Source organism: Penicillium malachiteum (genome assembly GCF_028827825.1).
Source record: "Penicillium malachiteum strain IBT 17515 chromosome Unknown utg000003l:1.0-4950554.0:1.0-4952489.0, whole genome shotgun sequence".
Lineage (NCBI taxonomy): Eukaryota > Fungi > Ascomycota > Eurotiomycetes > Eurotiales > Aspergillaceae > Penicillium > Penicillium malachiteum.
This window is the reverse complement of record NW_026643096.1, coordinates 1,203,445-1,226,456: the sequence shown is the minus strand read 5'-3', so window position 1 is coordinate 1,226,456 and position 23,012 is coordinate 1,203,445. Positions and strand designations below refer to the sequence as shown.

Genomic DNA, 23,012 nt, shown 5'->3' with positions numbered 1-23,012 from the left:
AATCACGACCTAGTCCACGACTCGGACTCTCTACCCGACTGGACTGGGCATTTCAATATTAGCATCTACTAGTAACCTTGTAGGCCAGAACTTCTAATATTGGAACTACTGCCCAGGTGGTAGATAACTTGGAGCCAACATTTGAATGGACTGCCAGTGCATCATTCAATGTTGTGTTAATATTTAAGTATCAATTGAAGAGTTTATATATTAGTAATATTTGAACGCGATGTCCTGATATTTGAATCAACAAATTGAATGCATCATTTGATTCTCAAAAGGCTGAGAATATACGAATAATTTCATGTTGCAAGTAAATGAATCATTGAATACCACACTGAGCTCATTTCCGATGAGTTTGGCGCCCTATAAACATTATCAGCACTGGTCCTCCAACCCCCAAATCTGACGTGAGTCCAAGGTATTCAATTTCAACTTACACTCAGCCAACTCCTCCGTACTGAGCTCTCGAATAGAATTAACAGCAGGTACATTCCCCTGCACAGCTCCCTTAACCGTCTCAACGGCTCTACCGATAATTCCCTTCCTAGCCACGACGTGTGTTGCGAGCTTCGCTTCAAGCTTGATCAGGCCAATTCGCGGATCAGTAGGACCTCCATCATGAACTCCATCGCCCATATCCCCGATCCAAGCCTTTAATGTTGGCGAATAGTACTTCTGGACTGTGGCTGGGTCGGCAATAATAGTTGCTGTACCGGAGATAGAGGCCCAGGCTCCGTTCACAGGATCGAGGAAAGACATGTTGGTTTCCTTGGGATGGAGTGTAAGGTCCATTGTTTTGCCGGAAAAAAGGTTTGTATGAAAGATTAGGTCGATACCGCCATTTTCCTATTGCAAATAATGTGTGATTAGATGGTTTAAGACTGGTGATGTGGAGTTGATAATTTGAGCTTACCTGTGCGGCTAGAGCCATGCATCGTGATGTCAAGAGTTCACCATCTGACTGCTTAGTCGTTAACATGCCGAACTTGACCTCTGAGATGAAGTCGACCAGATCCTCAATCTTCTGGGGTAGAGGCGGGTCTTCAAAGCTCTGGGTCTTGTACGGGTCCACGGCATGTTGGCCTGTACTGGTATTGATAGATGGGTCGGCAGACATGATAGTGAATTTGGTGATATCGAAGAAGATATGATGTATTGAAAAGCTCAATGATTCACAAAAGAATTTCTATTGTGTTTTATATCCTTCTTTTCTGTTTGCGATCTTGGAAGTATATGGGCACGTCGTTGTGACGTCAGTGATAAGATAATCCGGATTAGGGCTCGATCTATGAGTAAGGAGCTTCAGATCGAGTTGGATCGAATTGATCAACCTGTTAGTGGAGCTATTGAATGGTCAATAGAATAAGCCAAGGGAAGTGATGTGTCACCAGGGAACTTGCTTGAGCCTCGTAGATGCCCAGATTGGAGTATCATAATCTACCAATTCATTTAGACTGAAACTGTAAAAAGGTAGGTAGGAATAGAAAGATATTATTATTATTAGGTAGAAATCATAATAAGGCATCACAATGTCTCAAGACTCAATAGAGCCTCAATCCTTCAGCATTTCTTGTCCATCGTGCAATACTCATAGCTTGTCGATCGACGATTGCTCGCAATCGAAAAAAGGGCTATGAGCTTCAAACATTCGTTCACATTTTAATGAGACCTCAGATAATCCGCAATGCTCGACACCAAATGTGGCAAGAGTCCTTGCTTCTCACCGTTGTAAATGCTATAAGTGCATACACATGTCAGCATCTTCTAGGTATTCTTGAGACAAGCTTGGGTAAACTAACCGGCTCACAAGTAACCATACCAATTTGATCATAATAGCAATTGCTACAACAACAGTCACTATACCCAAAACCAATGTTAGCAATCAAAAATCATATCTACAAAACATAAACACAGCATCAATATGGATCACTATTCTCACCTTCGCGAATCAAATTCCCAATCCGCTTGTTTCTGTAATACTTCTGGTGTCTCTTCATCCACGTATGCACCAAATTCGCACTGCAACTCTGTCCCTCAATAACCCAGCAGCCACCTGATTCAGGTCGACACTCAAGATGCCATCGTCGACGCTCCATGATGCCACGAATTTTAGCATTGCAGAAGACTTCATCTGTGCGGAACGAGCATTTCTCCATGGGACATTCGAGCCTGCGCTCGAATCGCTGAACGAGCCAGTCAACTTTAAGGTGTACACCCGTATACACTAGGCTGTAGAAATGGCGGCAAGTGTGTTTCAGAGCTAGCGCATCTGGGTACAGGAGATATGATGAGATCTGGAGGTGGATTTCCGAGGGAAGATCCAATAATACGGTGCGACGTCTTCTCATTGATGATGTTGGTGGATGGGGTTGTTCTGAATCTTCTGATGAAGGCATTGAGGATTCCATTGTCTGTGATTGGGTTGGGGTGGATAGGAGGTGGGATGAGAGAAGCAAGAGCGCCGGGGTTGGAGAAAGAGGGCCGGATTTACATTTTAAATGTTTAGGTATATTCCACAATACGGATGCCTATTGTTTCAGCCACTTTTGCTAGCTTATATTCAACAAGTATCCATCTCCACACGAGATAACCTCGTTTTCTAGACCCCGGGTGCCTTAGCCTATTTTTGGGGTTGCCTTGAGTCTGACATGGCACGAGGTGGAGAAATAACGCTGTCAAATTCCAATTTCGTATATGCAGTAGGTTCTCGACAATATATGGAATCTTTTCTTCCAATAATAGTCCCGACTTGATCAAATCCCACTTTTTGACACATCTTATGCACTTCTTGTATAGACTCGATGTAAATTGTTCTCGAAAGACCCTTGATTATCTAATCCATCACATGAATGGGCAGAATATTCCCACCGCCTTCTACAAACCTCCCAAGCTTCAAAGTTCAAGCTCATTTGATTCTACTTAACATCACCTTTCTCACAAACCTCATAAACCTACCTACAATGTCTCAACAGAAAGGCGCCTACGGCGGTGCTCCGGCCTCAGATGTCGAGTTTCGGACCTGGGACAAAGAAGAATATGCCAAAAAAGCCGCCGATCAAGAAGCCAAGCGAAAAGCCGAAGGCAAAGCCCGATACGAAGCAAAGCTGCTCGGAAAGAAATACCATGCTCCGGTAGACTACAGCTCTCTGGAAGCCACCACTGCGCGTACCTCACGATTGGATGTGGCGTCGATGGTCGGCAAGACAACTATTGTACCTGCAGGAGCGGCACTGGGAAAACGCGGAAGAGGAGCGGGATTCTACTGCAAAGACTGTGATTTGACATTCAAGGATAATATCCAGATTGTGGAACACTACAACAGCAAGCAGCATTTAATTGCGACTGGACAGAGTGGAGATGTTATGCGGGCTTCTGTGGAGGAGGTGCGGGAGCGGTTGAGACTGCTTGCTCATCGGAAGCGGGAGAGAGAGGAAGAGGAGAGGAGGGCTTGGCAGCTCGATCTTGGAGAGCGACTTCGTGAACGAGAGGAAATTGATGCAAAGGAGCGGGAGGAGAAGAGACGCAAGCGGGCTGAGAAGCGGCGCAAGGGTGGCGATGGGGTTAAGAAGGAAGATGATGGCTGGGAGGGAAGGTTGGGAATTATTGCTTGAGTTGGATGGAAAGATTGCATGAAATACAGACCTACTTTATGATACCCATGGCGTTCAGGGCATGTTTTTATATCTCAAAATTGTTGTGTTTACGAGGACTTGCATCTTACTCAGTCGCTCACTTGGTCACCTACTGGTTATTCTATTAGGTATCATAATAAGTAGCCAGAAGTAAAAGAAAGCAACTCGGGTCTCTTTGTTGTGAACAGTACTGGTATTGGGTATACCGAAAGCAAAATATGAGGACAATACTTGAACATTTGAACATGGACATATCCTTCCAAAACGCCGAACCAAGACCCATAAAAAAAATAACAGAAACCAAATAAACACCGCTGATGCGAGGTCGTTTAATCAATGCATTCAATAGCCTCGAGCCTCTGCATGGCCCGGGAACCCTCCTTCTCGAACTGGCTCACAAGCCGTTCGCATTCACGCTTCAATCGCTCCTCGCCATTCTTCGCATTCCACATGATCCATTCCTCTACAGACATCTTCTTCTCCGGACTAGTCAATCCGCGCTTTACACCACTGAGAAGCCCGGCGATATCGGCGTTCTCCTTGTCACTGGCTTCTCCGAATAAGGCTTCGTCGACGTCAACCGGAGTCCAAGGTTGACTCGAAGGTGCGAATCCAACATTGAAGCCACGTTTCGAGGGCGATGGAGTGGCAGCTGCCAGTGGTGTCCGAGCCTGCAGCTCTTGCGATGGCACAAGTTGGCGGGCAGCCGATGGCCGAGATGAGGGAGGTCGGTTCTCTGCATCAGAAGATTGCGGGGACATGGAAGACGTGCTCTGGTGGGTTGATGGAAGTGGTGAAACAGGCCGATTCGACTGTTGAGATGTCCTCTGCGAATTGTTTCCACGAGAGCTGTGAGACTTTGTGATGGACTCAGCGAGATGTTCTTCTTGGGGAATGTCGCTGAATCGTTTAGTCGTTTTAGGAGGCACAGGTGTTCTTTGTTTCTTCTGTGCCTCTGGAGAAGACCCAGAGGGTTCAATCATTTCGACTTGGTCAGGCAAATCATCCGGAGTCTCATAGCCTTCGTCATCCACAGATGGTGACAAAGGTTCGTTTTGTCGGTGATCAACCTGGTCTTCCATCACAGTGTCCTCGATTGGCTCCTCTTCCACCGGTTCAGGTGCAGGTGATGGCGCCTTCTTCTTCGACTTCTTACTCTTCTTTGCCTTCTCTTCTTTCTTCTCTTCTTTCTTTGAGGACTTCTTCACAGCTGGCTTCTCTGGGGTTTCGACTTCCAGCTCTGGCCCCGGTTGGGGCTCAGGCTGATCCACAGAGTCCTGGTTGGCAATTTCCGTAGACAAGAAAGATTCTTGCTGTTCTTCAGCAGCCTCATCATCAGGGCCAGCTTTACTTCCGGAGGATTCTCGTGATTCTGATTCCTTCAATTTGTTTTCGCCTCTTTTGCTACCCTTTTTAGGTCCTCTTTTCTTGGGCACTTTGCCTGCTTTGGTCCTCGGGCCTGACTCTTCAGCGGCCTCTTCAACCACTTCCGTGGCCTCAATTTCGTGTTCAGCATGAACATCTGGTTGCTCCACAGGCTCCTCCCGATCTGCCGGTGGGTCTTCGGGCTCTTGTTTGGAAGCAGCCTTTGGTTTTCTACCAGCTTTTTTCTTTGAAGTACGGGGAGCTGGCTCGGGCTCTGGTTCGGCCTCTAGCTCCGGTTGCGTCTCTGTCTCTTGTCCATCCGTGTGTTCAGGCGCAGCCTCCTCAGGTGCATCTTCTTCTAAGCCTGCCTGGATAGCAGACTCTAGTTCCGAGTCACGAGGAGCGCGAGCCTTAGATTCACTGTTGGACATCACTGAAACGTCAGAAGCCTTTCGGTTCTTGGAGGTTCCCTTCTTCTTGCGACCCCGTTTAGGCTTCTCCTCCTGTGGTTCCTCTTCAACAGGAGCTGAATCTGGCATTTCATCATCGTGGGACTCATAATTGTAGGTTGGAGAAATATTGCTGCTTCCTGCGCGCATGTTGCGGCGCTTGGTAGGAGGCTCTGGAGACAAGTCTTTCTGCTCATCAAGAGCAACGGATTCAGAATCATATTTGCTGATTTCTTCGCTCGCTCTCTTTCTTCCTCGTCCTGCGCGTTTTGGTTTCGAGGGTTCAGACTCCTCAGGCTCGAGTTGTTCGGGTTCGTCGTCCATGTCCATATGGTTTTCTGTCTCAACATTCTCCTTCTTTTTCTTGCTCTTAGTCGATTTCCCTTTGCCCTTCGCTGTCTTCTTTTCCGCCTTCTGCTTAGCGGGTGCTTGTGACATTATGCTTTGGTCCATTGAATCATCGATATCCCTGCGGGGGGCTTCGGAGGCGACACTGTTCACAGATTGGGTGGAGAGACGTGATGACGCTTTTGAAACGCGGGTTTTCTTAGCCTTCGCTCCCTTCCCCTTCTTCGCGGGGGCTTGTCCATATATGAAGAAAGAACAACCTGGAGAACGGCGGTGGTGTTCCTCACTAGGAAACTATTAGTCTGAATCATCTTCTGTGCCAGGCAGGAGCGGGGGCTCACTATGGGTCATCCTTGGGTTCCCATCCATCCAAGGATAGTTTGCAGTATGCACAACTAGCCAAATCATTACTGTCTTCAGTCGGGCAAAAATACCATCCAGCCTCGGCCATCTAAAATATTTGTGAGCCGAAATTCAAAGAAGCCTGGGATCAAAGAATGATTTACTTTTTCAGATTGGCAGACCCAACCACGCTTCCCATCATGAGGCCACGCTGATCCAAATGTAGCCAATCGTGCTTGTGTAATGCGATCGCTGGTCGGGTCGTCAATGCTGGCATGGTTGGAGCTGTTCTGGTAGACATCCATAGTAATTGCCCATCCGCAACCAGGAGAGTGCTTCAGATGCTCTGTAATTGGGTTGTCATCCTCCTCCCATCCATCTAATGCTCTACCGCACTCGAAACATGTCGTGTTATCGGGGTTACTCTCGTAGGGTTTGTAGAAGAATCCTGCGCGTGCCAACTAGAGAAGATTCGCGTTAGCTCCAATCACTTCATGATCAAAGAAAATTTGCTCAGATTTACCTCTTCAGGCGACGGGTTTGAGTGTGGCCAGCCGATAAATCGAGGACCTTTAACGCCGGACGATCGCCGCTTGTCAGGCTTGAGTACGGCGTCAAAGCTGGCTAAACGGGCCGCGAAAGTGTCCATTTCGGATCCCATGATGCAATTGTAGTTTTGAGGACAATGAGTCCTCAATCCGCAGGTCGTAAATCAAGTCGAAAATCGAAAATCGGCGCTGGTTATCGAGTGGGCGAAGGGCGTGTTTGTCGGTGTTGATATGGTCTGTTTACACCTGCGGGCGGCCGTTGATAGCGTTGTTATGCAGATACGCGGATCCACGTGATTTTATTATGTCATCTTCCCCGACGTCAGACTCGCGGGAATCTTTTTGTTGAACTTGATGATGAACCAGCGTGGGACGTGTCTTGTTCCCTCTGCTCTTACCATTGATTTCCATCGACCACGCTCCATGACCCAGGCTTGTGATTCAGCTTGACCTGCCCTTTTTGAGCCGTGTGCTCCGCTCCTTCATCTCCCTTGAATCCGCAATGATGCGCTCAACCGTATGTCCGAGCTCGAGCCCCAACCCTAAACTCACTAGAATATGCTAGCTTGGGCCTTAATACTGATCCTTGGCCACCATGTAGATGTTGCCCTCTCGGAATGGCGGCCCTTACTCTCTCTGGCGTCTCCAAACTCGCTGCTCATCTCTTCCGAGATTGCCCGCTTCGACTCGTTATTTCGCAATTGATTCCCGGTCGACCTCAGACTCTCCTTTACTACTATCGGCGAACTCGAATCTTGCGAAATCCCCATTTTTATACAATGTCTCTTCACTGTCATCATCAAAAGCCTCATTATCAACATCTTCTTCGCTATCGGATGCGGATTGGGATCAAAACCCTAACTTGCAGATCTCGAACTTCTCCGAGCTCCCATCCAAGGATTTTGGAGTCAATCAACACATGATCATCAATCAGGAATTCAAGGAGGCCTTGCGACAAATTCTGTGGCAGTTCCGAGCACCCATTAGATATGCATTTGCCTACGGATCGGGCGTGTTTTCCCAGAATGGCAGCGCAGCTTCCTCATCCCCAACCCATCCCTCAGCGCCGGCCGCCATCAAGAACATGCAACAGGGATCTGGAAAGATGATTGATTTCATTTTTGGTGTCTCCTACAGTCAGCACTGGCACGACCTGAACCTCACTCAGCATCGTGACCATTACTCTGGCCTCGGCTCGCTCGGTTCATACGCTGTTTCGCAAGTCCAGGACCGCTTTGGAGCCGGTGTTTATTTCAATACTCATATCACAGTAAACGGCACACTGATTAAATATGGTGTCGTAAACTTGGACACTCTATGTCAAGACCTTACCCAGTGGAACACCCTGTATCTCGCAGGTCGCTTGCACAAGCCCGTCAAGATTCTTCGCGATCACCCCAAGGTGCGATTGGCAAACCAAATGAATCTCCTCTCGGCATTGCGTGTGGCTCTGCTGCTTCTTCCGGAGCGGTTCAGTGAATTCGAACTTTACAGCACCATTGCTGGCATCAGTTACATGGGTGACTTGCGTATGGTCCTCCCAGCTGAGGACCCTGGCAAGGTGCGCAATATCGTTTCCGGGCAGATGACGCACTTCCGGCGCTTGTATGCACCACTCATCAACAACTTGCCGAATGTCATGTTCCAGGATCCGCGTTGCAGCCAAGCTGATTGGATCGATGATCCTGATGCTATTCTCGGTATGGCACAAGATATGGACCCCATTAAGCGTGGAAACATGGTGCGACGTCTGCCAGAGTCATTCCGCGAGAAGTTGTACTTCCAGTACCAGGGTCGATATGCGATCCCTCGGGTCGAGTTTGACAAAATGATGGAAGAGAACAATGAAACAAAGCAAGAAGTCGTTCGACGTCCTCAGGGAGGTCCTTTCGAACGTCGTATTGCCGGTGATGATAAGTTGCAAGAAGAAGTCTCAACCTCAATCATGAAGACAATTCGCTGGCCTAGCACCATTCAGACTATCAAGGGACCCTTGACTGCAGGCCTCAGCAAGAGCTGGACTTACATCAAGGAGAAGCGGGAGAAGCACAGGAAGTCACAAGCCGTGGCTGCTGCATCAGCTGCCAAGTCTGACACAAAAAAGGAGTAAATCTTCGCATTTGAGGTTTTTGAAGACATATTGCACAGACTCTCGAGGGTCGGATAGGCATTCGTGGGCGTTGTGTGGCATTTGCATTTGGTTGATTGTAACTGGGCATCTATGCATGTGGGAGAAAAACAAACACATATTGTATATAGGAAAATATTTTAATAAAATGCTGTTCTACCTAAAGATGCGATTCCAACTTGAATGTCTTTATATGTGCGCTACTACCTAGAAAGATTGCCCTAGGAAGAAATTGACATATAGACATTCAGTGTATTCATCTAGCTCGATCAGCAAACATGGCAGAGCATTACTATGTAAAATTCACGTATCAGATTCAACCTCCTTCCGCGCGTAGAAAGAATTCGCCAGTACGCCATGCTGCCCATAATAGAACTTTTTAGTTTCGTTTGTGTGGTGCAGTCAAAAATAAACAAACTAAACTCCGTGCCTGATTCTCGCTGGCCTCTCAGAATCTGTAATCACTGCCATCGGTGTGTGCAGATGTCTCCATGGCAGTTGTTACAAGAATCATGCCTTTGTCTGAGAGGTCGAGACTCATATGCGCATGGGTTGTGGGTCCCCAAGTTGCCTCAACCGGATCAAAAGATCGAGGTGCTTTCATTTGCTTAACACGAAGAAAGCACCTGGAGACCACACCTTTCCAAAAACCATCTCAAATAAATTTTTTGTCACGCTTCGCGTGTCCCTTTACAGCACCCATCGGTAAGAAGCGTAACGACCAGCAGTCTCAGACTTGCGAATAATCTTCACCACCTGACCTCGGCGCAGTCCCAGGTACCGGGCCACGGGATCAGACACCTGCATGCGCGGCAATTGGGACTCCTTCAATCGGTACCGCTCTAGCAGACGTGCCTTCTCCTCGGGGCTAAGCAGAACGTGCTTAGGCACCAGCTCGTGGCGGGTAATGTTAACCAGCAGATCCTGCTCCTGGAAGTGTTCACAGATACGGCCGGGGACACCGCTCAGCAGACGGACAGCGGAGGGGGAGATAGGAGTCTGTGTGACGAAGACACCGGTGTGGAAGTTGCTCTCGTCGACGATGTGGTTGAATGCGCGGACCTGCTTGGTTCCAACACCGGAAGAATCGGGGCAGAAGTCGACGTAGATGGTGCCGCAGTCGGGCTGGGGAGACGGGTTGGATTTGCTGGGAAGGGCAGTGTATTTCAATTTCATTTCCTCAGTGGGGCGGGCTTGGATCTTCATCTTCGAGCGGCTGAGGAGTTTAAAGCGCATTAGCTTTTGTGTTTTCTTCTTTGCATTCTTCAACAGCCAGTATAGATATTTCTCAATGGAAATGCTCAAAACAATGCGTCGAGCTGGGTTTGAGGGGTTGCATACTCAGGGTATCCCATAGGGTCAGAATATCTGTTTCTGAACTCGATCAGAGATACTTGAAGCTCTTCGTCGGAGACTTCATAACCCTGTTCCACCGAAGCAATTATGATCAGTCATGGATCTCCCGCTATCCAAAAGGATCCCAATAAGCTTCAAAGCTCCAGAGAAGGAAAACTCACTCGGTCCGCGAGCATCTCATAGACAGTTCTCCAGGTGCGCCAAAGTCGGGTCATCTCCTTGTCGGCCTCATCGCCGGCGCTACGGTGGGATAGATCCCCATCCATGATGAATTGAATTGAGGTAGCTGTAGAAGAAGAAGAAGAAGGATTGGACAAGAGGACAAATAGGAAGAAGCGCAACTTGTAGAAACCCGATCTCAAGGGGACTTAGAGGTGGAGGAGGTCGCGGAACCAGATAAGAGAAAAATCGGCGGGAACTTTCTGCCAGGCGAACTTCACTTAGTCAAAGCGGAGAAACTGACCGAACCGTTTTAATTATTCACTAGCCTCCTTTCCCCCTCGTGGGCTTCTTTTCTTGTACTTAGGGAATTTTCTTTTCTTTTCTTTTCTTCGTGAATTTTTCGTCACTTCTATCTTCTCCCAGAGAAGCAATTCCTTCCTCCACATTCACTTTGCTTTGTCTGACCTTCTTTAACAATGGCTACTACTGCCCCTGCTGCGGAGCCTCGGGTTAAGCCCACCAGGCCCGATGAGGAGGCCTACAAGGCCAGTCTGGCCCAGGCCGAGAAGGAGCACACTGCTGCTCAGGAGAAGCTGGTATGATACTTTTTATATTGTCTATTCTATCTACTGGACTTTATTCTGAATTGCGCACAATCCAATGTTCTGCGGTGATTGTGGCGTCAAGGCCATGGTGTCCTCGTGTCACCCTATGCCTTGATTTTGTTCTAAACCTTTTGGAGTCTATCACATTTTTTTTAAGAAACGGTTAGAAATAATATCAATTACTAATGCGCATCTAAAGAACGAGATCAAGGCCAAGTTGGACAACGCCAAGCCCAACAACCAGGACTCCCCCGTCGTTAAGAAGCAGCAAGAACTCCGCGCCGAGCTCTCCTCCATCCGTCAGAAACAATCCGGCTTCAAGTCCTCGCGTACCAGCATCCAAGAGAAGATCAATGCTCTGGAGTCCACCCTGAAGGCCCGCATTGCGGAGCAGAACAACTCGCGCGGAAAGATGTCATTCAAGAACGTCGAGGAGATCGACCGGGAGATCGCCCGCCTCGAGAAGCAGGTCGACTCTGGTACTCTGCGATTGGTTGACGAGCGTAAGGCTCTGTCTGATATCTCTATGCTCCGCAAGCAGCGCAAGGGCTTTGCCGGTTTGGATGAGGCCCAGAAGGGTATCAACGAGCTCAAGGCGCAGATTTCTGAGCTCAAGAAGACTCTTGACAACCCCGAGGCCAAGGCTCTCGGTGAGAAGTATGGCGAGATCCAGAAGGAGCTGGATGCCATCAAGGCCGAGCAGGACAGCGTCTACAAGAACCTGAACGCTCTCCGCGACGAGCGCACCAAGCTGCGCAACGACCAGCAGGCGAAGTACACCGCGATCCGCGAGATCAAGGACACCTACTTCAAGGCTCGCCGTGCCCACAAGGAGTACGAAGATGAGGCCCACCGCCAGCGCCGTGAGCGCCAGAAGGCTGAGCGCGATGCCTTTGAGCGTGAGAAGCGCAAGAAGGTTGCCGACAAGAAGCTCGAGGAGGCCTCTCAGCTGGCCTACACCGACGAGATCATCACCGCCCAGGGTCTCATTCGCCACTTCGACCCCGCTTACAACTTTGCGGCTCTTGGTCTTGATGAGAAGAAGGATGAGGGTGGCGCCTTCCGTGCCGGTGTTGGCCGTACTGTCGATGACTCTGGCATCAAGGGTATGAAGGTTGTCCGCAAGGATGAGGAGGACTACTTCATCGGCTCTGCCGGTAAGAAGGGCAAGAAGGGCAAGAAGGCCGCTCCTGAGGCCACCAAGTTCAACATGAACGTTGGTATCATCGAGGAGTTCGGCAAGATCAAGATCGACCCTCCCATGAACCAGTCCGATGTCCCTGCTGTTATTGAGAAGCTGGCTGCTAAGATCACTGAGTGGAAGAGCACTCAGGCTAGCAAGACCGAGGAGGTGAGTTTTTATTTCACTTTATCCTCATTATTTGCCCGTTTTCGTTGATTACTAACCTCTCTTGTTACATAGAACATCAAGAAGGCCAAGGAGGAGATCGCCCGCCTGGAAGAAGAGGAGGCTAAGGTTGAGAAGCCTAACGGTCGTAGCACTGATGCCGCCAAGAAGCCCGCTCAGGCCAATGGTGCCCCTACAGCTGAGGCCGAGTTGTCTCAGGAGCAGGATGCTGCCGCCGATGCTGCCGAGGAGCTGGAGAAGGCTTCTTTGGAAGAGCAAGCATAAGCAATTTCCGAGACAAATTTTTTGTTTTAATCTTTTCCTCTCCCCCTTTTCACCCGTCGCATACTTGCAGTCTAGCATTGTGTCTAGCATTTTCCTCTCTACCACTTTTGACCCATGTGCATTTTAATCTTCGCGTTTATACATTGGACAGCGTCTGTTCTGTTACCCTCAAAAGCCAGAATTGATATCTCCTTTCTCACTTGTTATCAACTGTGTTCTTTTTTTTTACTAGTTAATAAAAACCTGGTCAATAACAGACCAATTATTATTCTATACTATTTTTAAGTGAAAAGAATTCTGTTACCTAACTCCTCATACATCCATATCACCAGGGCGCTAACACGGCCCGAACCTGGAACTTGAAATGTAGATGACTCAGCCCGTAATCCCCGGAACTGCGCCACATCCTCCACTTTGTACTGCAAATCGATCCGCGCGTTCTTCTACATAATTCCCCCCTTCCCAGCGCTTCCGCCAAGGTTTTTCTTCTTCCATCTTGAGGGGATATTCTGTATTCTTTTTCTCCTTCAACCTCTTACTTACCCTCTATACGTTGATTCTTATCTCAATCCAATATACACTCATCTTCCGAACACTCCTGCAGCACTTGCAGATCGGCCGAATCCTTTTGACAGCGGCTCCACATTCAAGTCTTCGAGATGTCTTATAACAAGCCCGTACGTCACCCGCAAATTCCGAGTGAAATGGCCCCTTATTCAACCCCCACCTTTTTATAGTTCCAAACTATAATGTATACCTAGATCTAACATTTCTTTGAATTAGACAAGCCCCCCCTCCCTCCTACCCACAGCAGGCCTATAACAACCAGGGCCCTTACCATCCCAACTCCCCACCACCTCAGGGCGCATCGGGTGAATACTACAACCAACAGGGAGGCTACCCTCAGCAGGGTTATCCTCCTCAGCAACAACAGCAAGGATACTATGGCCAGCAGCAACAGATGTACTATCCCCCTCAACAGGGCTACCCACCTCAGCAGCAAGGTTACTATGGTGGTGGAGATCGGTACGCCGGTAACCAAGGCCGCGGCGGCTCTGGAGCCGGTGGTATTTGCGCTGGTGTAATGGCTGCGTTGGCCTGCTGCTGCTGCTTGGATATTCTCTTCTAAGCTGGTGGTTGACAGCATCACGATATTGGTCGCCGGATGCGGATGTGGATAATACGTTGAAATTCATTGCGGGTCGCGGACTTTCGGGTTCGACTTGAAGCTGTGAACAAGACGATAGATCCATCTTGTTTTATGATCTGAGGGGATGAATACTCCGTATACAGTCTGAGTGTTCGTGTCTCTCGTTTTTACGTTTTCCCTTTGCGATTTCCTTGGTCTTGGTTTTTTCCTGGCGTTGGTTGAAGACAATTCTTCTGGAGTCGAAATCGGTCTCTCGGCTTGGTGTCAACATGGTTTTGCTTTTATAATCCTTCTTTTGATTGTTTTCTCTCGCACATATCCTTGGTTTTATCTGTTATTCTGGGCGCAAAAGCACCCGACGTTGGGTCGTGGTCCATCGACCTCTGTTCGTATACAATTCATTCACTCTTCATCATTCTAGACCAGATGGACGTTGAAATCCTCTAGCACATCAAAATAATCATTAAACCCATATTCTATCTCGGCGCTAAGAGTTCTTAAATAGAACATGTCTAACTTATACCCGTGGACAGCACTTGAGCGCCTCCAGGGCTAGCCTGCCCCTTTGGGTCCTTACATGCATGTGCATAAAGTACTAGTAGTCCAGATGTCGGTAGATATAGACCTCCAGGGCCTAGACCTCTTTTCCTACTTGGGTTTAACTTGAAGTGGTTGGTCGAGTTCAAGTTTCCTCGCCGTCTGGCAGAATACCCAGAGACCATAGATTTACCAAGAAATTAGATTGTTCTTTTGTTTATTCTATATAAACATGAATACATCCCTCTTAATTTAGATGGATGAGTCCGAGTGGCCGACGATACCTCCGAGGAAGACGCAGGCTCCGTTGCCAATCCCATGGCGCACGTGTGGGAATCGATTGAAGAATTTAAACAATGGATCAGACATCTCATGGACGAACGACCAAACGAACTGGCTTAGGGGATACTTTTCACTCTCTCACTTTACCTATCTCTTACTTCAGGATATCTCTCACTTCAGCTATCTCTTACTTAGATAATCCCTAGGTACTAGTTATTATTACCACCTGGCTGGTTACCTATATCTAACTACATAGTAGCTAGCCTTCCCCTATAGGTAATCATATAGGTAACCCTGTAGGTACTTACATACAGAGAGGTACTAGTATGGGTTATCGGTTACCTGTAGATGCTACTTTCAAATGTTTTCACTGTTCTGATTACATTAAAAGTTCCCTCATGCATAAGATCCAATCCATTCAAGTGAACATTCGAATAAGGAAGAAAATCAGTACCTAGGTAGTATCGATTGGCTAGTAGCTCAATATAAAGCCAGTACCCGACATGTGAAGTTCCTAGGTAGTAAAAAGGGTCTAAACCCCATATTACATACATCAACGCTGTAAATGAATCCCATGCGCATCACATAAATCATATAATAACCTCATTCAATCCACCAGAGACGAAACAGACATGGACTCGAATGCATAAAAACATAAAAATAAGAGGGTATCGCAATCCAATCATTTTGGAATCCCCATATATGTTAATTAATACCGACTCACATCACTCTCATCATGTCCATAATCCAACGGATCACGAGGATCAATTGTCCTCACTCCTGAGCGATGACTCCTCGCCCTTCGAGGCGGCCTTGTAGAAACAGAGGACACAGCCGAAGACTCCTCCTCAACAACCTCAATCATATCCCTTCCATCCGAGGTCGCCGTCCCCGTCATCGACTCCTCAACAATAATATGATCGCGATCATCCCGTGGACTAGGTCTGCGCCGATAACTAGAGCGTCGATCCCGCTCTTCCACAACCTCGATCGTGTTATTGCTTCGGCTGCGTCGTGATCCGGCCCGTCGACTCGTTACCACGACTTCTTCGTCAAACGAGGAGGAACTACCCCGTGCTAGACCGCCGGGGTTTAGGGCTAGGAATGTAAGGTATAGAATTAGGACGACGCCGCCCACGCTGCCGAGTACTATTCCTGCAACTGTGCCCGGTGGAGGACTCGAGTCCATGCGCCCGTAGGATGAAGGAATGGAGAATGTTGTGTATCGTTTTGTGAGGTGTGATGAGAGGTCATTGTTATTGTTTGGGTTGGAGTTTAGGGAGAAGGTTGTGGTGAGTTTGGTTTCGAGGGATAGGCCCGAGTCCTCGAGGGGAATCGAGTCCATGATTCCGGTTCCCTTTTGGTCTTGTTTTTGGTTTGTGTTTTTGTTCGAGTCTCTGATTGGGGTTGAGTGTGATCAGCTGAGATTATCTGATAAGACAGTCTTAGACAGATGTTGTGTTGCACAGCTGGGATTGGTGACTGAGAAACCCCGTATAATATGAGTAGCTCCGTAAAAGTAGTGACGTGGATAGAGGAATTCGCCTGTCAATTCGGAATGGAATGGAAGAAAAGAGAAAGAGGAGAAAGTGAAATGTCGAGGGTCTAGAGTCCAAAGTGAGGTGGCTGGGGATCGGCGTGGGGCTAATTGTTTATCTTCCTGTGACCCGCTTTACTCTTCAAGTTGTCACCTTTTGAACTTTTGAACATCAGAGAATACACCAGTTGATTTCATCTATTAGTATGGGTATAGATATTCTCATTCTCCTGGATACACAGTTCCACCCTGGCGTCTAATCTCATCCATAATCTCCATCATATGCACCGTTGCAGCCCATGGCATGATACTGCTCTCCTTTCGTCCCTCCAAAACATCCAAGGCAGTATTATCGGCTTCCCAAACAAAACCCAGTCCTATCACGGGGAATCTGTATTCCTTGTGCTCATACTCTTCCTTCTCAAAGAGCACTTTTGACGCGCCTCCGTATCGTTTCTGCTTTTCCCACACAGTGAAGAATTCGGGGACAGATGTCGCATCGCCTGACACCTCAACATGGCCATTCGTACCATGAATCACAACAAACACTCTACCAGGCGAACCCTTTGCTTTGGTAGTGCTACTTGCAATACCCTGACGACCACCAGGATACTGAAGAACCGCAGTCGTAGCAACCTCAATCCCTTCTTCCTGGCTCTGAGAAGCCACGATGCGCGGTATTTCCGTATTCCCCGACCACTTTTCTTCAAGAGCGACAGCAAGCCATGTGAGAGAATAGATCCCAAGATCTAGCAATGAGCCAGCGCCGAGCGACAAATCTCGATACCGAGAGGTGATAGGTAGAGAGGGGATATCGATCTCCGAAGCGAAATCCGCAAAGACACGAGTGATATCTCCAATCACTTTATCCTGGTGCAACAACTCATGCAATTTGCGATACAGAGGTCGGTGACGAAGCCACATCGCTTCGGCAATGTAAACATTCTTCTCCTTGGCCGCTGCAAAGATTTCTCGTGCTTGTTTGGCATTCAAAGTGAACGCTTTTTCGCATAGGACATTTTTCCCAGCTGCTATTGCTTGCATGCAGTCACGGTAATGGTAGCCATGTGGGGTACCGATGTACACGATATCGACGTTGGGATCATTACAGACCTTCTCGTAGGAGTCGTAGAGCTGGGGATTCTCATTCGGACAGTACTCTTTCACGAATTTCTGCCCTTTCTCCAGGCTTGATGTGCCGATGCATTGGACGATATGCTTTACTTTGGCATCGGGTCGGTCGATCGTGGAGTCTGAGACGAACCATGAGGCTATTAAGCCGGTGGCTTCAATGAAAAATGTCAGTCTATATGGTTCATCTTCTTGATCGGGATATTCATACTTAGGATCCCCCAACGGATAGTTGGCACGTTCGACATGTTAGAACGTTGGAAGTTATTAGATTGGGAAACCTGGGAGAGGAGATATTTATGGATTCCAGTAGAATTAACATAGAATAAGTTAGGACTGATCAACACGTCAGCTAGCAGTTCAAGTTTATGAACAGGTTTAAACAGGAAATTCTGTCCGCTAATGTGAATTACCGCAATGTGCAATGCAATAATCTGCATCGACGGAAATCAAAATCCGATTGAAGTAAATGCGGGGAAAAGACCAGACAAGCGGGGATTCTATCTACAACTATGTAGTTGATTGACATCTCTTCAGCTTAGCTATAGAGCAAATTCATAGGATTGAGTTGATTCCGGCTTTTCAACACCTGGGCACTTATTGGGCTTACAGTACTCTATCTGACGAATGAAGGAATTATCTCCGCTCAACTGATCACTATTAATATCATCCTTCTCATCAAAATCAAAGCTCATTCAATGCGCATCTCTTAAAATGGCACCCACGGGACTAAAAAGACTCCAAATCGGTGTTGTTGGCCTCGGTCGAATGGGTCGACGCCACGCTCTGAACATTCTCCATCTCACTCCTCGCGCAACCCTATTATGTGCATGTTCCCCTGCACAGGCTGATATCGAGTGGGCAGACCAGAATCTGACCCAATATGGCGTGCAAATATGTTCCTCATTTGAAGACATGGTGAAGGTTCCCGGTTTAGAAGCAGTGATCATTGCTTCATCAACAGCATTACATGCAAGTCAGAGTCTCTCAGCGCTTGAGCTGGGCATTCATGTTTTGTGCGAAAAACCAATTACTTTGGATATTGAAGAGGTAAAGCTCTCCATTCAACAAGTCTATCACACCTTTTTTAACTACAAATTAGCTCCAAGCTATAATAAGCAAAGCCCAGTCTATTCCCGAGACAAAGATGATGGTGGGGTTTACAAGACGCTTCGATGATAGCTACAAGGATGCCAAATCAAAACTTGAAGAAGGTCAAATCGGAAAACCAGTTGTCATCCGTTCTCACGGTATTGAAGAATTCGACGAAACTGGGTTCTTCATCAATTACGCTAGACAAAGTGGTGGGATATTCGTCGATACTACAATCCACGATATTGATCTTGCTTTATCCTTCTTGGGTGAAGATATCCAACCTAAAAAGCTTTGGGCTACCGGTGTGATAGCAAGGTATCATGAGATGAAAGAATTTCATGACTCAGATAATGCTGTCGGAGTGGTAGAATTCTGGGGTGGGAAAATCGCTCATTTCTATAACTCTCGCACTGGGAACCAGGGATATGATAATACGACGGAGATCTTTGGTACTGGTGGGAAGATCACGGTGAATGCTGTGGCACGGAAGAATAGGGTCGAGGTCACTTCGAAGAATACTGTTCAGAACGATATTTTATCTACCTGAATGGATCGTTATGAGCATGCGTTTGTGAACGAAGTCAATGAGTTCACGGCTGCGATTTTGGATAATAAGGAGCTCCCTATGAAGCTGACCTCGGCATTGACTTCATTGAAGATCGGATTGGCATTACAGCAGAGTCTAGTTAGCGGTTCTCCTATTCGATTTGACCAAGAGGGAAACCGGATTATCACAAGTGCATCACTTTAATTTGAGAGACTATAGACATTGATCCTTGCATTTGCACTCATTACTATATCCTTTTGTTCTTCAAATATTCACATTTCGCTGGTCAGTCCCGATCAATAAGCACCAGCACGCTTCTGCCACTTGGGCTGGTCTACAGACTCAATACCACTCAAAGCAGTGAGAACCGGAAGCTCGTAGATAAGCTCAAGGTCATCCAGCTTAGCACCACCCTCCTGCTGTGCCCACAAGGAAACAGCGATCCAGTTTGTGCCTTGGTAATTGAAAATGCCCTGGGGAACAGGGTAGTCTGTCTGGGGACCAATATTGTTGACGTATTTACCGTACTGGTATCCGTTGACATAAAGCTGGACTCGGTAGTCACTCGGGGATGTCGAGTTCTTCAAGCTAATGTAAAGTGGGATGTCATAGCCTTCGGGCAGGTTGAGATCAAAGCTTGTAGTGTAGAAACCAATTCCAGGCTTGGAAAGACCAGTAAGCGGGCTGCTAGATTTCCAGCTACCACTTGGAGGATCAGGCTGGTGGTAACCTTGGCGCTCTGCATACAGTCCACCCTCATTCAGAGGACCACGCACAACATCTTGGTAGTCTTCGCCGCCCAGATTACCTGTCAGCTTCCAGGTGATTGCATCGGCATCTCGGCCTGATAGGGTGTAGTCCATAAGACCGCGAGGATCTTTCATGTATTCGCTGCCGACAGTCCAGTCTTCGTCCAGACCCATGTTATCAATCACAACTGTGAGTACGTAGTTCTTGCCAGCGGTCAAGGTTGGAAGCGAGTAAGTGACATTGTAGACCTCTGTGGCGCCTTCTCCAGTCCAGGAACCGAGGTAGGTCTCATTGAGCCAGATAGAGGCACCAAAGGCCTCGCCACCTTGAAGGTACGCAAAGAACGACGACTCACTTCCTGTAGCAACAAAGTGACCGCGCCAGAGGAGGTAACCAGTGTGGAAACCATAATCAGACGAGTACAGGGAAGTAGGCGTATTGAGCGGGTTAACGCTGTTATTGGTGTATGCGTGGTCAGCCTTGGGCCAAGCGGAGTCATCGTAGGAGTTCTGAATCTCAGGGAGCGTGTCAATGTACTTCCAGCTCAGGCTCTTCAGCGATGGCAGGGAAACGGTTGGCTTGGTATATTTAACACTTGTTGACCAGATACCATTCTTATCGACTGTGACAGCGGTCTTCTCGCCGTTGATGTAGAGAGTCTTAGCTTTGGATGGAGCTCCGAAGACCTCAACAGTAGTGGTTTTGTTGAAATCAGCAGTAAGATGGAGCTCAGTGCCAGACAGGTATGCAGTTCGCACGAGATAACCGGCATTGACAATGATAGAGGAGTTGGTGGTAGCCTGCGAGCTGTATCCTGGAGTTGTGCCTGAAGTGGGAACTTCTGGAGTCCAGTAATTGTAGGCGGAGTATCGATCTGCAGGTATGGTCAGCGATCCTGTTTCAAATTCATTTTCTCTCTGAGCTTAGCTTACCTAGAAGGAGAACCTGCAGGTCACCAATCTTGACGATGCGGCGAGTGGCGGAAACATCCCAACCGACAACAATTGCACTGCCGACCTTCTTAGAAGTGATTCCAGATGACGAGCCCTCGACCACGGTAGCACTGGATGCACCGGAAACTGCAAGTTCGTGGTGCTCGCCAACATCACCATAGAGAACGAGAACCTTGCCGCTGGCAAAAGACTTCCAGCTAAAAACTTCACCGGTGGAGTACAGGATGTTGGTACCTGCGACGTCATAGTCCACGACATGAATCTTCGAGTCACGACTACCAAGAGTAAGGCTTCCACTAAGCTGAGGAATGGTCAGGTCACCAGCACTTGTAGAGACCGTGAGCTTGTAATCGGCAGAGGTTTGGCTGGAATAGTCATTGTGTCGGACGACGTAGAATGAAGTATCCGAGCCATTGCTTCCAATGAGAGGAGTGACAGCAATATCCGAGTTTGTCGAGTAAGCCGAAGTACTCAGAGTACCAGGTTCCGTCAATAGGTAGGCCGGGACACCTTTTGGAAGTTTCCAAGCAACTTGAGCTCGCTGTACTTTTGACGGGTAATGTTGCGAGACTCAGTAATGGCAGATCCGTAATCATAAGATGTGTAGCCACCTGGGTGGCCCAGGTTGCCCCAGTTAGTACCACCGAAGATCTACATTGGTCAGCTTCATATATGACGCTGGAAGGAGAAAGCATACCATATAAAGGTTCAGGAAAGCAACGCGGAAGCTGAAGTTGTTCTTGTAAAACACTCTTTCAAACTCATAGTTCAGAAGCTCAGAACAGTTGTAGTAGCCACTTCCTCCCCAGGGATCAAAGGATCCACCTTGGAACTATTTCTTGTCAGAATTTGGCTTTCCTGTATCCGCGTTGTTTTGACATACCTCGACGAGGGCGTATGGTGTTGTTGGGCTTTGTTCCATATGCAGAGTATAAAAGTTTGTGGGCAGGTCACCACTGGGCCAGGTATACGGGCTAGCACAGTCAAAGCCAAGAGGATAGCTATCGTGTCCGTAGATATCTACCTCTCCTACTCCAGTACCTGGGGCATTATGTCCCTCGGCTCCTGCGTCGTTGTTCATCAATGGAATAATGACACCAGCGTTGCGAGCTTGGTCTTCAACGTATTGCATGTAATTTCCATCGGGGAAATCGGTATCATAACAGCAAGCCCCCGAATACTCATTCTCGGGCTGGTAGAGAATGATGGGACCACCATTGGTAATTTGGGCTTTGGCAATAGTGCCTGCAACATTAGCCATATAGCTAGTATCCACTATATTAGTACATTGAACCAGAATTTTGAACATCTGACATGACATACTTGTTGGTTGCATTCAGGTATGCCGGGGCAGTGGTACGCAGAGTGCCATTAACCCGTTGCAGCCAGCCTGGGAAACCACCACCAGATGCTTCAGCGTTGATATAAGGACCAGGACGAGCCAACAAGTAAATGCCGGCTTCAGTGGCGGCATCGAAAAATTTGTCCAGATCGAAGATCCCGTCGGCACGATATTGACCAGGCTTGCCCTCCAAAAGAGCCCAATCAACGTAGAATGAAACGCAATTGAATCCGAGGGCCTTGACCTTTTGGAAAACATCAATCCATAGGGTGGGAACAGGCAACCTACACAGCTCGTATCAGAACAATGATCATGACCTTTATGAACATTCAATTGAGGAAATAGACATACCGGAATGGGTGAAATTCTCCGCTAAAGAGCATGAGTCGCTCGCCATTGATGAACAGCGAGTTCTCATCCCAAGTGACCTAACAATTGATGTCAATAAGATGAAACATAAGTCATATAGAATAATCAAATCACTCACATATTTCTGGAGAAGAGCCCGCTTTGCGGGGTCCGGATGGTCTGTAATGGTCAACCCATTCAGCTTATGAGTGATAGCAGCGCCAGCAGCCTGAGCTGCTAGGGCTGCCACAGCCCAAACAGACAAGAGCTTCATCGAGACCCGACGCCAATCAGGTGAATTGAGAAGCTTGAAAGAAAGAAGCTAAGAGTCTAGTAGAGGGGAATCTACTATTTTGCTCTGACCCTTTTTCCTTTTTTTTACTCCAGGGAATCCATGCAAGGGATCGTCACGCATTCTTATATGAATTTACCCAGAGACCAAGCATCTGAGCAGCAGTACTTCGTACTTTCGCACTATCCCACGATCAACAAGCGAATCATGCTTCACCTCCGGATGAATGAATAGTCGGAGGATCAAATACCGACCCGGCGCGTCATTTTCCACAAGTCCCTTCACGGCGTTCCTCCTTGTTAATTTCGTCATTTTGCTCATCGACAGGGGCGTAAGGCGGGGGTTGACCAGTCGTCTGTTACCGGTGCTCCGCTCGTGCATGCAGGTTGAAGCATAGTCAGAGGTACCGTCGTAGAGAAGTGGAGTTGCAGGGGTTACGTTCAAGGTAACCGGAATGATGATCCCCCAGCTCGTGTT

The 23,012-nt window shown here is 47.9% G+C and overlaps 13 protein-coding genes across 13 annotated transcripts; 6 read left to right on the top strand and 7 right to left on the bottom strand.

Moving 5' to 3' along the window:
* Positions 1–378: 378 nt before the first annotated feature.
* N7483_006793 (blue light-inducible protein Bli-3) lies at positions 379–1,120 on the bottom strand (the record flags this gene model as incomplete). The annotated part of the gene is made up of 2 exons (XM_057090230.1): positions 379–849; positions 917–1,120. 2 exons carry the CDS (start codon positions 1,118–1,120, stop codon positions 379–381), a joined length of 675 nt encoding a protein of 224 aa, XP_056944971.1.
* Positions 1,121–1,919: 799 nt separating this feature from the next.
* N7483_006792 (F-box domain protein) lies at positions 1,920–2,399 on the bottom strand (the record flags this gene model as incomplete). Its single annotated transcript, XM_057090229.1, has 1 exon — positions 1,920–2,399. One exon carries the CDS (start codon positions 2,397–2,399, stop codon positions 1,920–1,922), a length of 480 nt encoding a protein of 159 aa, XP_056944970.1.
* A 564-nt stretch (positions 2,400–2,963) lies between these two features.
* Positions 2,964–3,614, top strand: N7483_006791 (U4/U6-U5 snRNP complex subunit SNU23; the record flags this gene model as incomplete). Its single annotated transcript, XM_057090228.1, has 1 exon — positions 2,964–3,614. The coding sequence occupies one exon, from the start codon at positions 2,964–2,966 to the stop codon at positions 3,612–3,614; it is 651 nt and encodes a 216-aa protein (XP_056944969.1).
* A 350-nt stretch (positions 3,615–3,964) lies between these two features.
* N7483_006790 (baculoviral IAP repeat-containing protein) lies at positions 3,965–6,800 on the bottom strand (the record flags this gene model as incomplete). Its single annotated transcript, XM_057090227.1, has 4 exons — positions 3,965–6,083; positions 6,139–6,248; positions 6,304–6,600; positions 6,663–6,800. 4 exons carry the CDS (start codon positions 6,798–6,800, stop codon positions 3,965–3,967), a joined length of 2,664 nt encoding a protein of 887 aa, XP_056944968.1.
* Positions 6,801–7,288: 488 nt separating this feature from the next.
* Positions 7,289–8,797, top strand: N7483_006789 (phosphatidate cytidylyltransferase; the record flags this gene model as incomplete). The annotated part of the gene is made up of 1 exon (XM_057090226.1): positions 7,289–8,797. The coding sequence occupies one exon, from the start codon at positions 7,289–7,291 to the stop codon at positions 8,795–8,797; it is 1,509 nt and encodes a 502-aa protein (XP_056944967.1).
* Positions 8,798–9,505: 708 nt separating this feature from the next.
* On the bottom strand, positions 9,506–10,437 carry N7483_006788 (DNA-directed RNA polymerase core subunit RPB5; the record flags this gene model as incomplete). The annotated part of the gene is made up of 3 exons (XM_057090225.1): positions 9,506–10,031; positions 10,157–10,239; positions 10,333–10,437. The coding sequence occupies 3 exons, from the start codon at positions 10,435–10,437 to the stop codon at positions 9,506–9,508; spliced, it is 714 nt and encodes a 237-aa protein (XP_056944966.1).
* Positions 10,438–10,809: 372 nt separating this feature from the next.
* On the top strand, positions 10,810–12,571 carry bfr1 (putative nuclear segregation protein (Bfr1); the record flags this gene model as incomplete). Its single annotated transcript, XM_057090224.1, has 3 exons — positions 10,810–10,929; positions 11,138–12,289; positions 12,362–12,571. 3 exons carry the CDS (start codon positions 10,810–10,812, stop codon positions 12,569–12,571), a joined length of 1,482 nt encoding a protein of 493 aa, XP_056944965.1.
* A 659-nt stretch (positions 12,572–13,230) lies between these two features.
* Positions 13,231–13,700, top strand: N7483_006786 (uncharacterized protein; the record flags this gene model as incomplete). Its single annotated transcript, XM_057090223.1, has 2 exons — positions 13,231–13,248; positions 13,383–13,700. The coding sequence occupies 2 exons, from the start codon at positions 13,231–13,233 to the stop codon at positions 13,698–13,700; spliced, it is 336 nt and encodes a 111-aa protein (XP_056944964.1).
* A 1,549-nt stretch (positions 13,701–15,249) lies between these two features.
* N7483_006785 (uncharacterized protein) lies at positions 15,250–15,885 on the bottom strand (the record flags this gene model as incomplete). The annotated part of the gene is made up of 1 exon (XM_057090222.1): positions 15,250–15,885. The coding sequence occupies one exon, from the start codon at positions 15,883–15,885 to the stop codon at positions 15,250–15,252; it is 636 nt and encodes a 211-aa protein (XP_056944963.1).
* Positions 15,886–16,299: 414 nt separating this feature from the next.
* On the bottom strand, positions 16,300–17,456 carry N7483_006784 (Gfo/Idh/MocA family protein; the record flags this gene model as incomplete). The annotated part of the gene is made up of 2 exons (XM_057090221.1): positions 16,300–17,363; positions 17,420–17,456. The coding sequence occupies 2 exons, from the start codon at positions 17,454–17,456 to the stop codon at positions 16,300–16,302; spliced, it is 1,101 nt and encodes a 366-aa protein (XP_056944962.1).
* A 466-nt stretch (positions 17,457–17,922) lies between these two features.
* N7483_006783 (NAD-binding Rossmann fold oxidoreductase family protein) lies at positions 17,923–18,850 on the top strand (the record flags this gene model as incomplete). The annotated part of the gene is made up of 2 exons (XM_057090220.1): positions 17,923–18,258; positions 18,311–18,850. The coding sequence occupies 2 exons, from the start codon at positions 17,923–17,925 to the stop codon at positions 18,848–18,850; spliced, it is 876 nt and encodes a 291-aa protein (XP_056944961.1).
* N7483_006782 (NAD-binding Rossmann fold oxidoreductase family protein) lies at positions 18,851–19,054 on the top strand (the record flags this gene model as incomplete). Its single annotated transcript, XM_057090219.1, has 1 exon — positions 18,851–19,054. One exon carries the CDS (start codon positions 18,851–18,853, stop codon positions 19,052–19,054), a length of 204 nt encoding a protein of 67 aa, XP_056944960.1.
* Positions 19,055–19,146: 92 nt separating this feature from the next.
* On the bottom strand, positions 19,147–22,517 carry N7483_006781 (glycoside hydrolase family 35 protein; the record flags this gene model as incomplete). Its single annotated transcript, XM_057090218.1, has 8 exons — positions 19,147–20,474; positions 20,533–21,023; positions 21,062–21,204; positions 21,251–21,385; positions 21,437–21,818; positions 21,877–22,179; positions 22,247–22,323; positions 22,383–22,517. 8 exons carry the CDS (start codon positions 22,515–22,517, stop codon positions 19,147–19,149), a joined length of 2,994 nt encoding a protein of 997 aa, XP_056944959.1.
* Between the last annotated feature and the right edge of the window lie 495 nt (positions 22,518–23,012).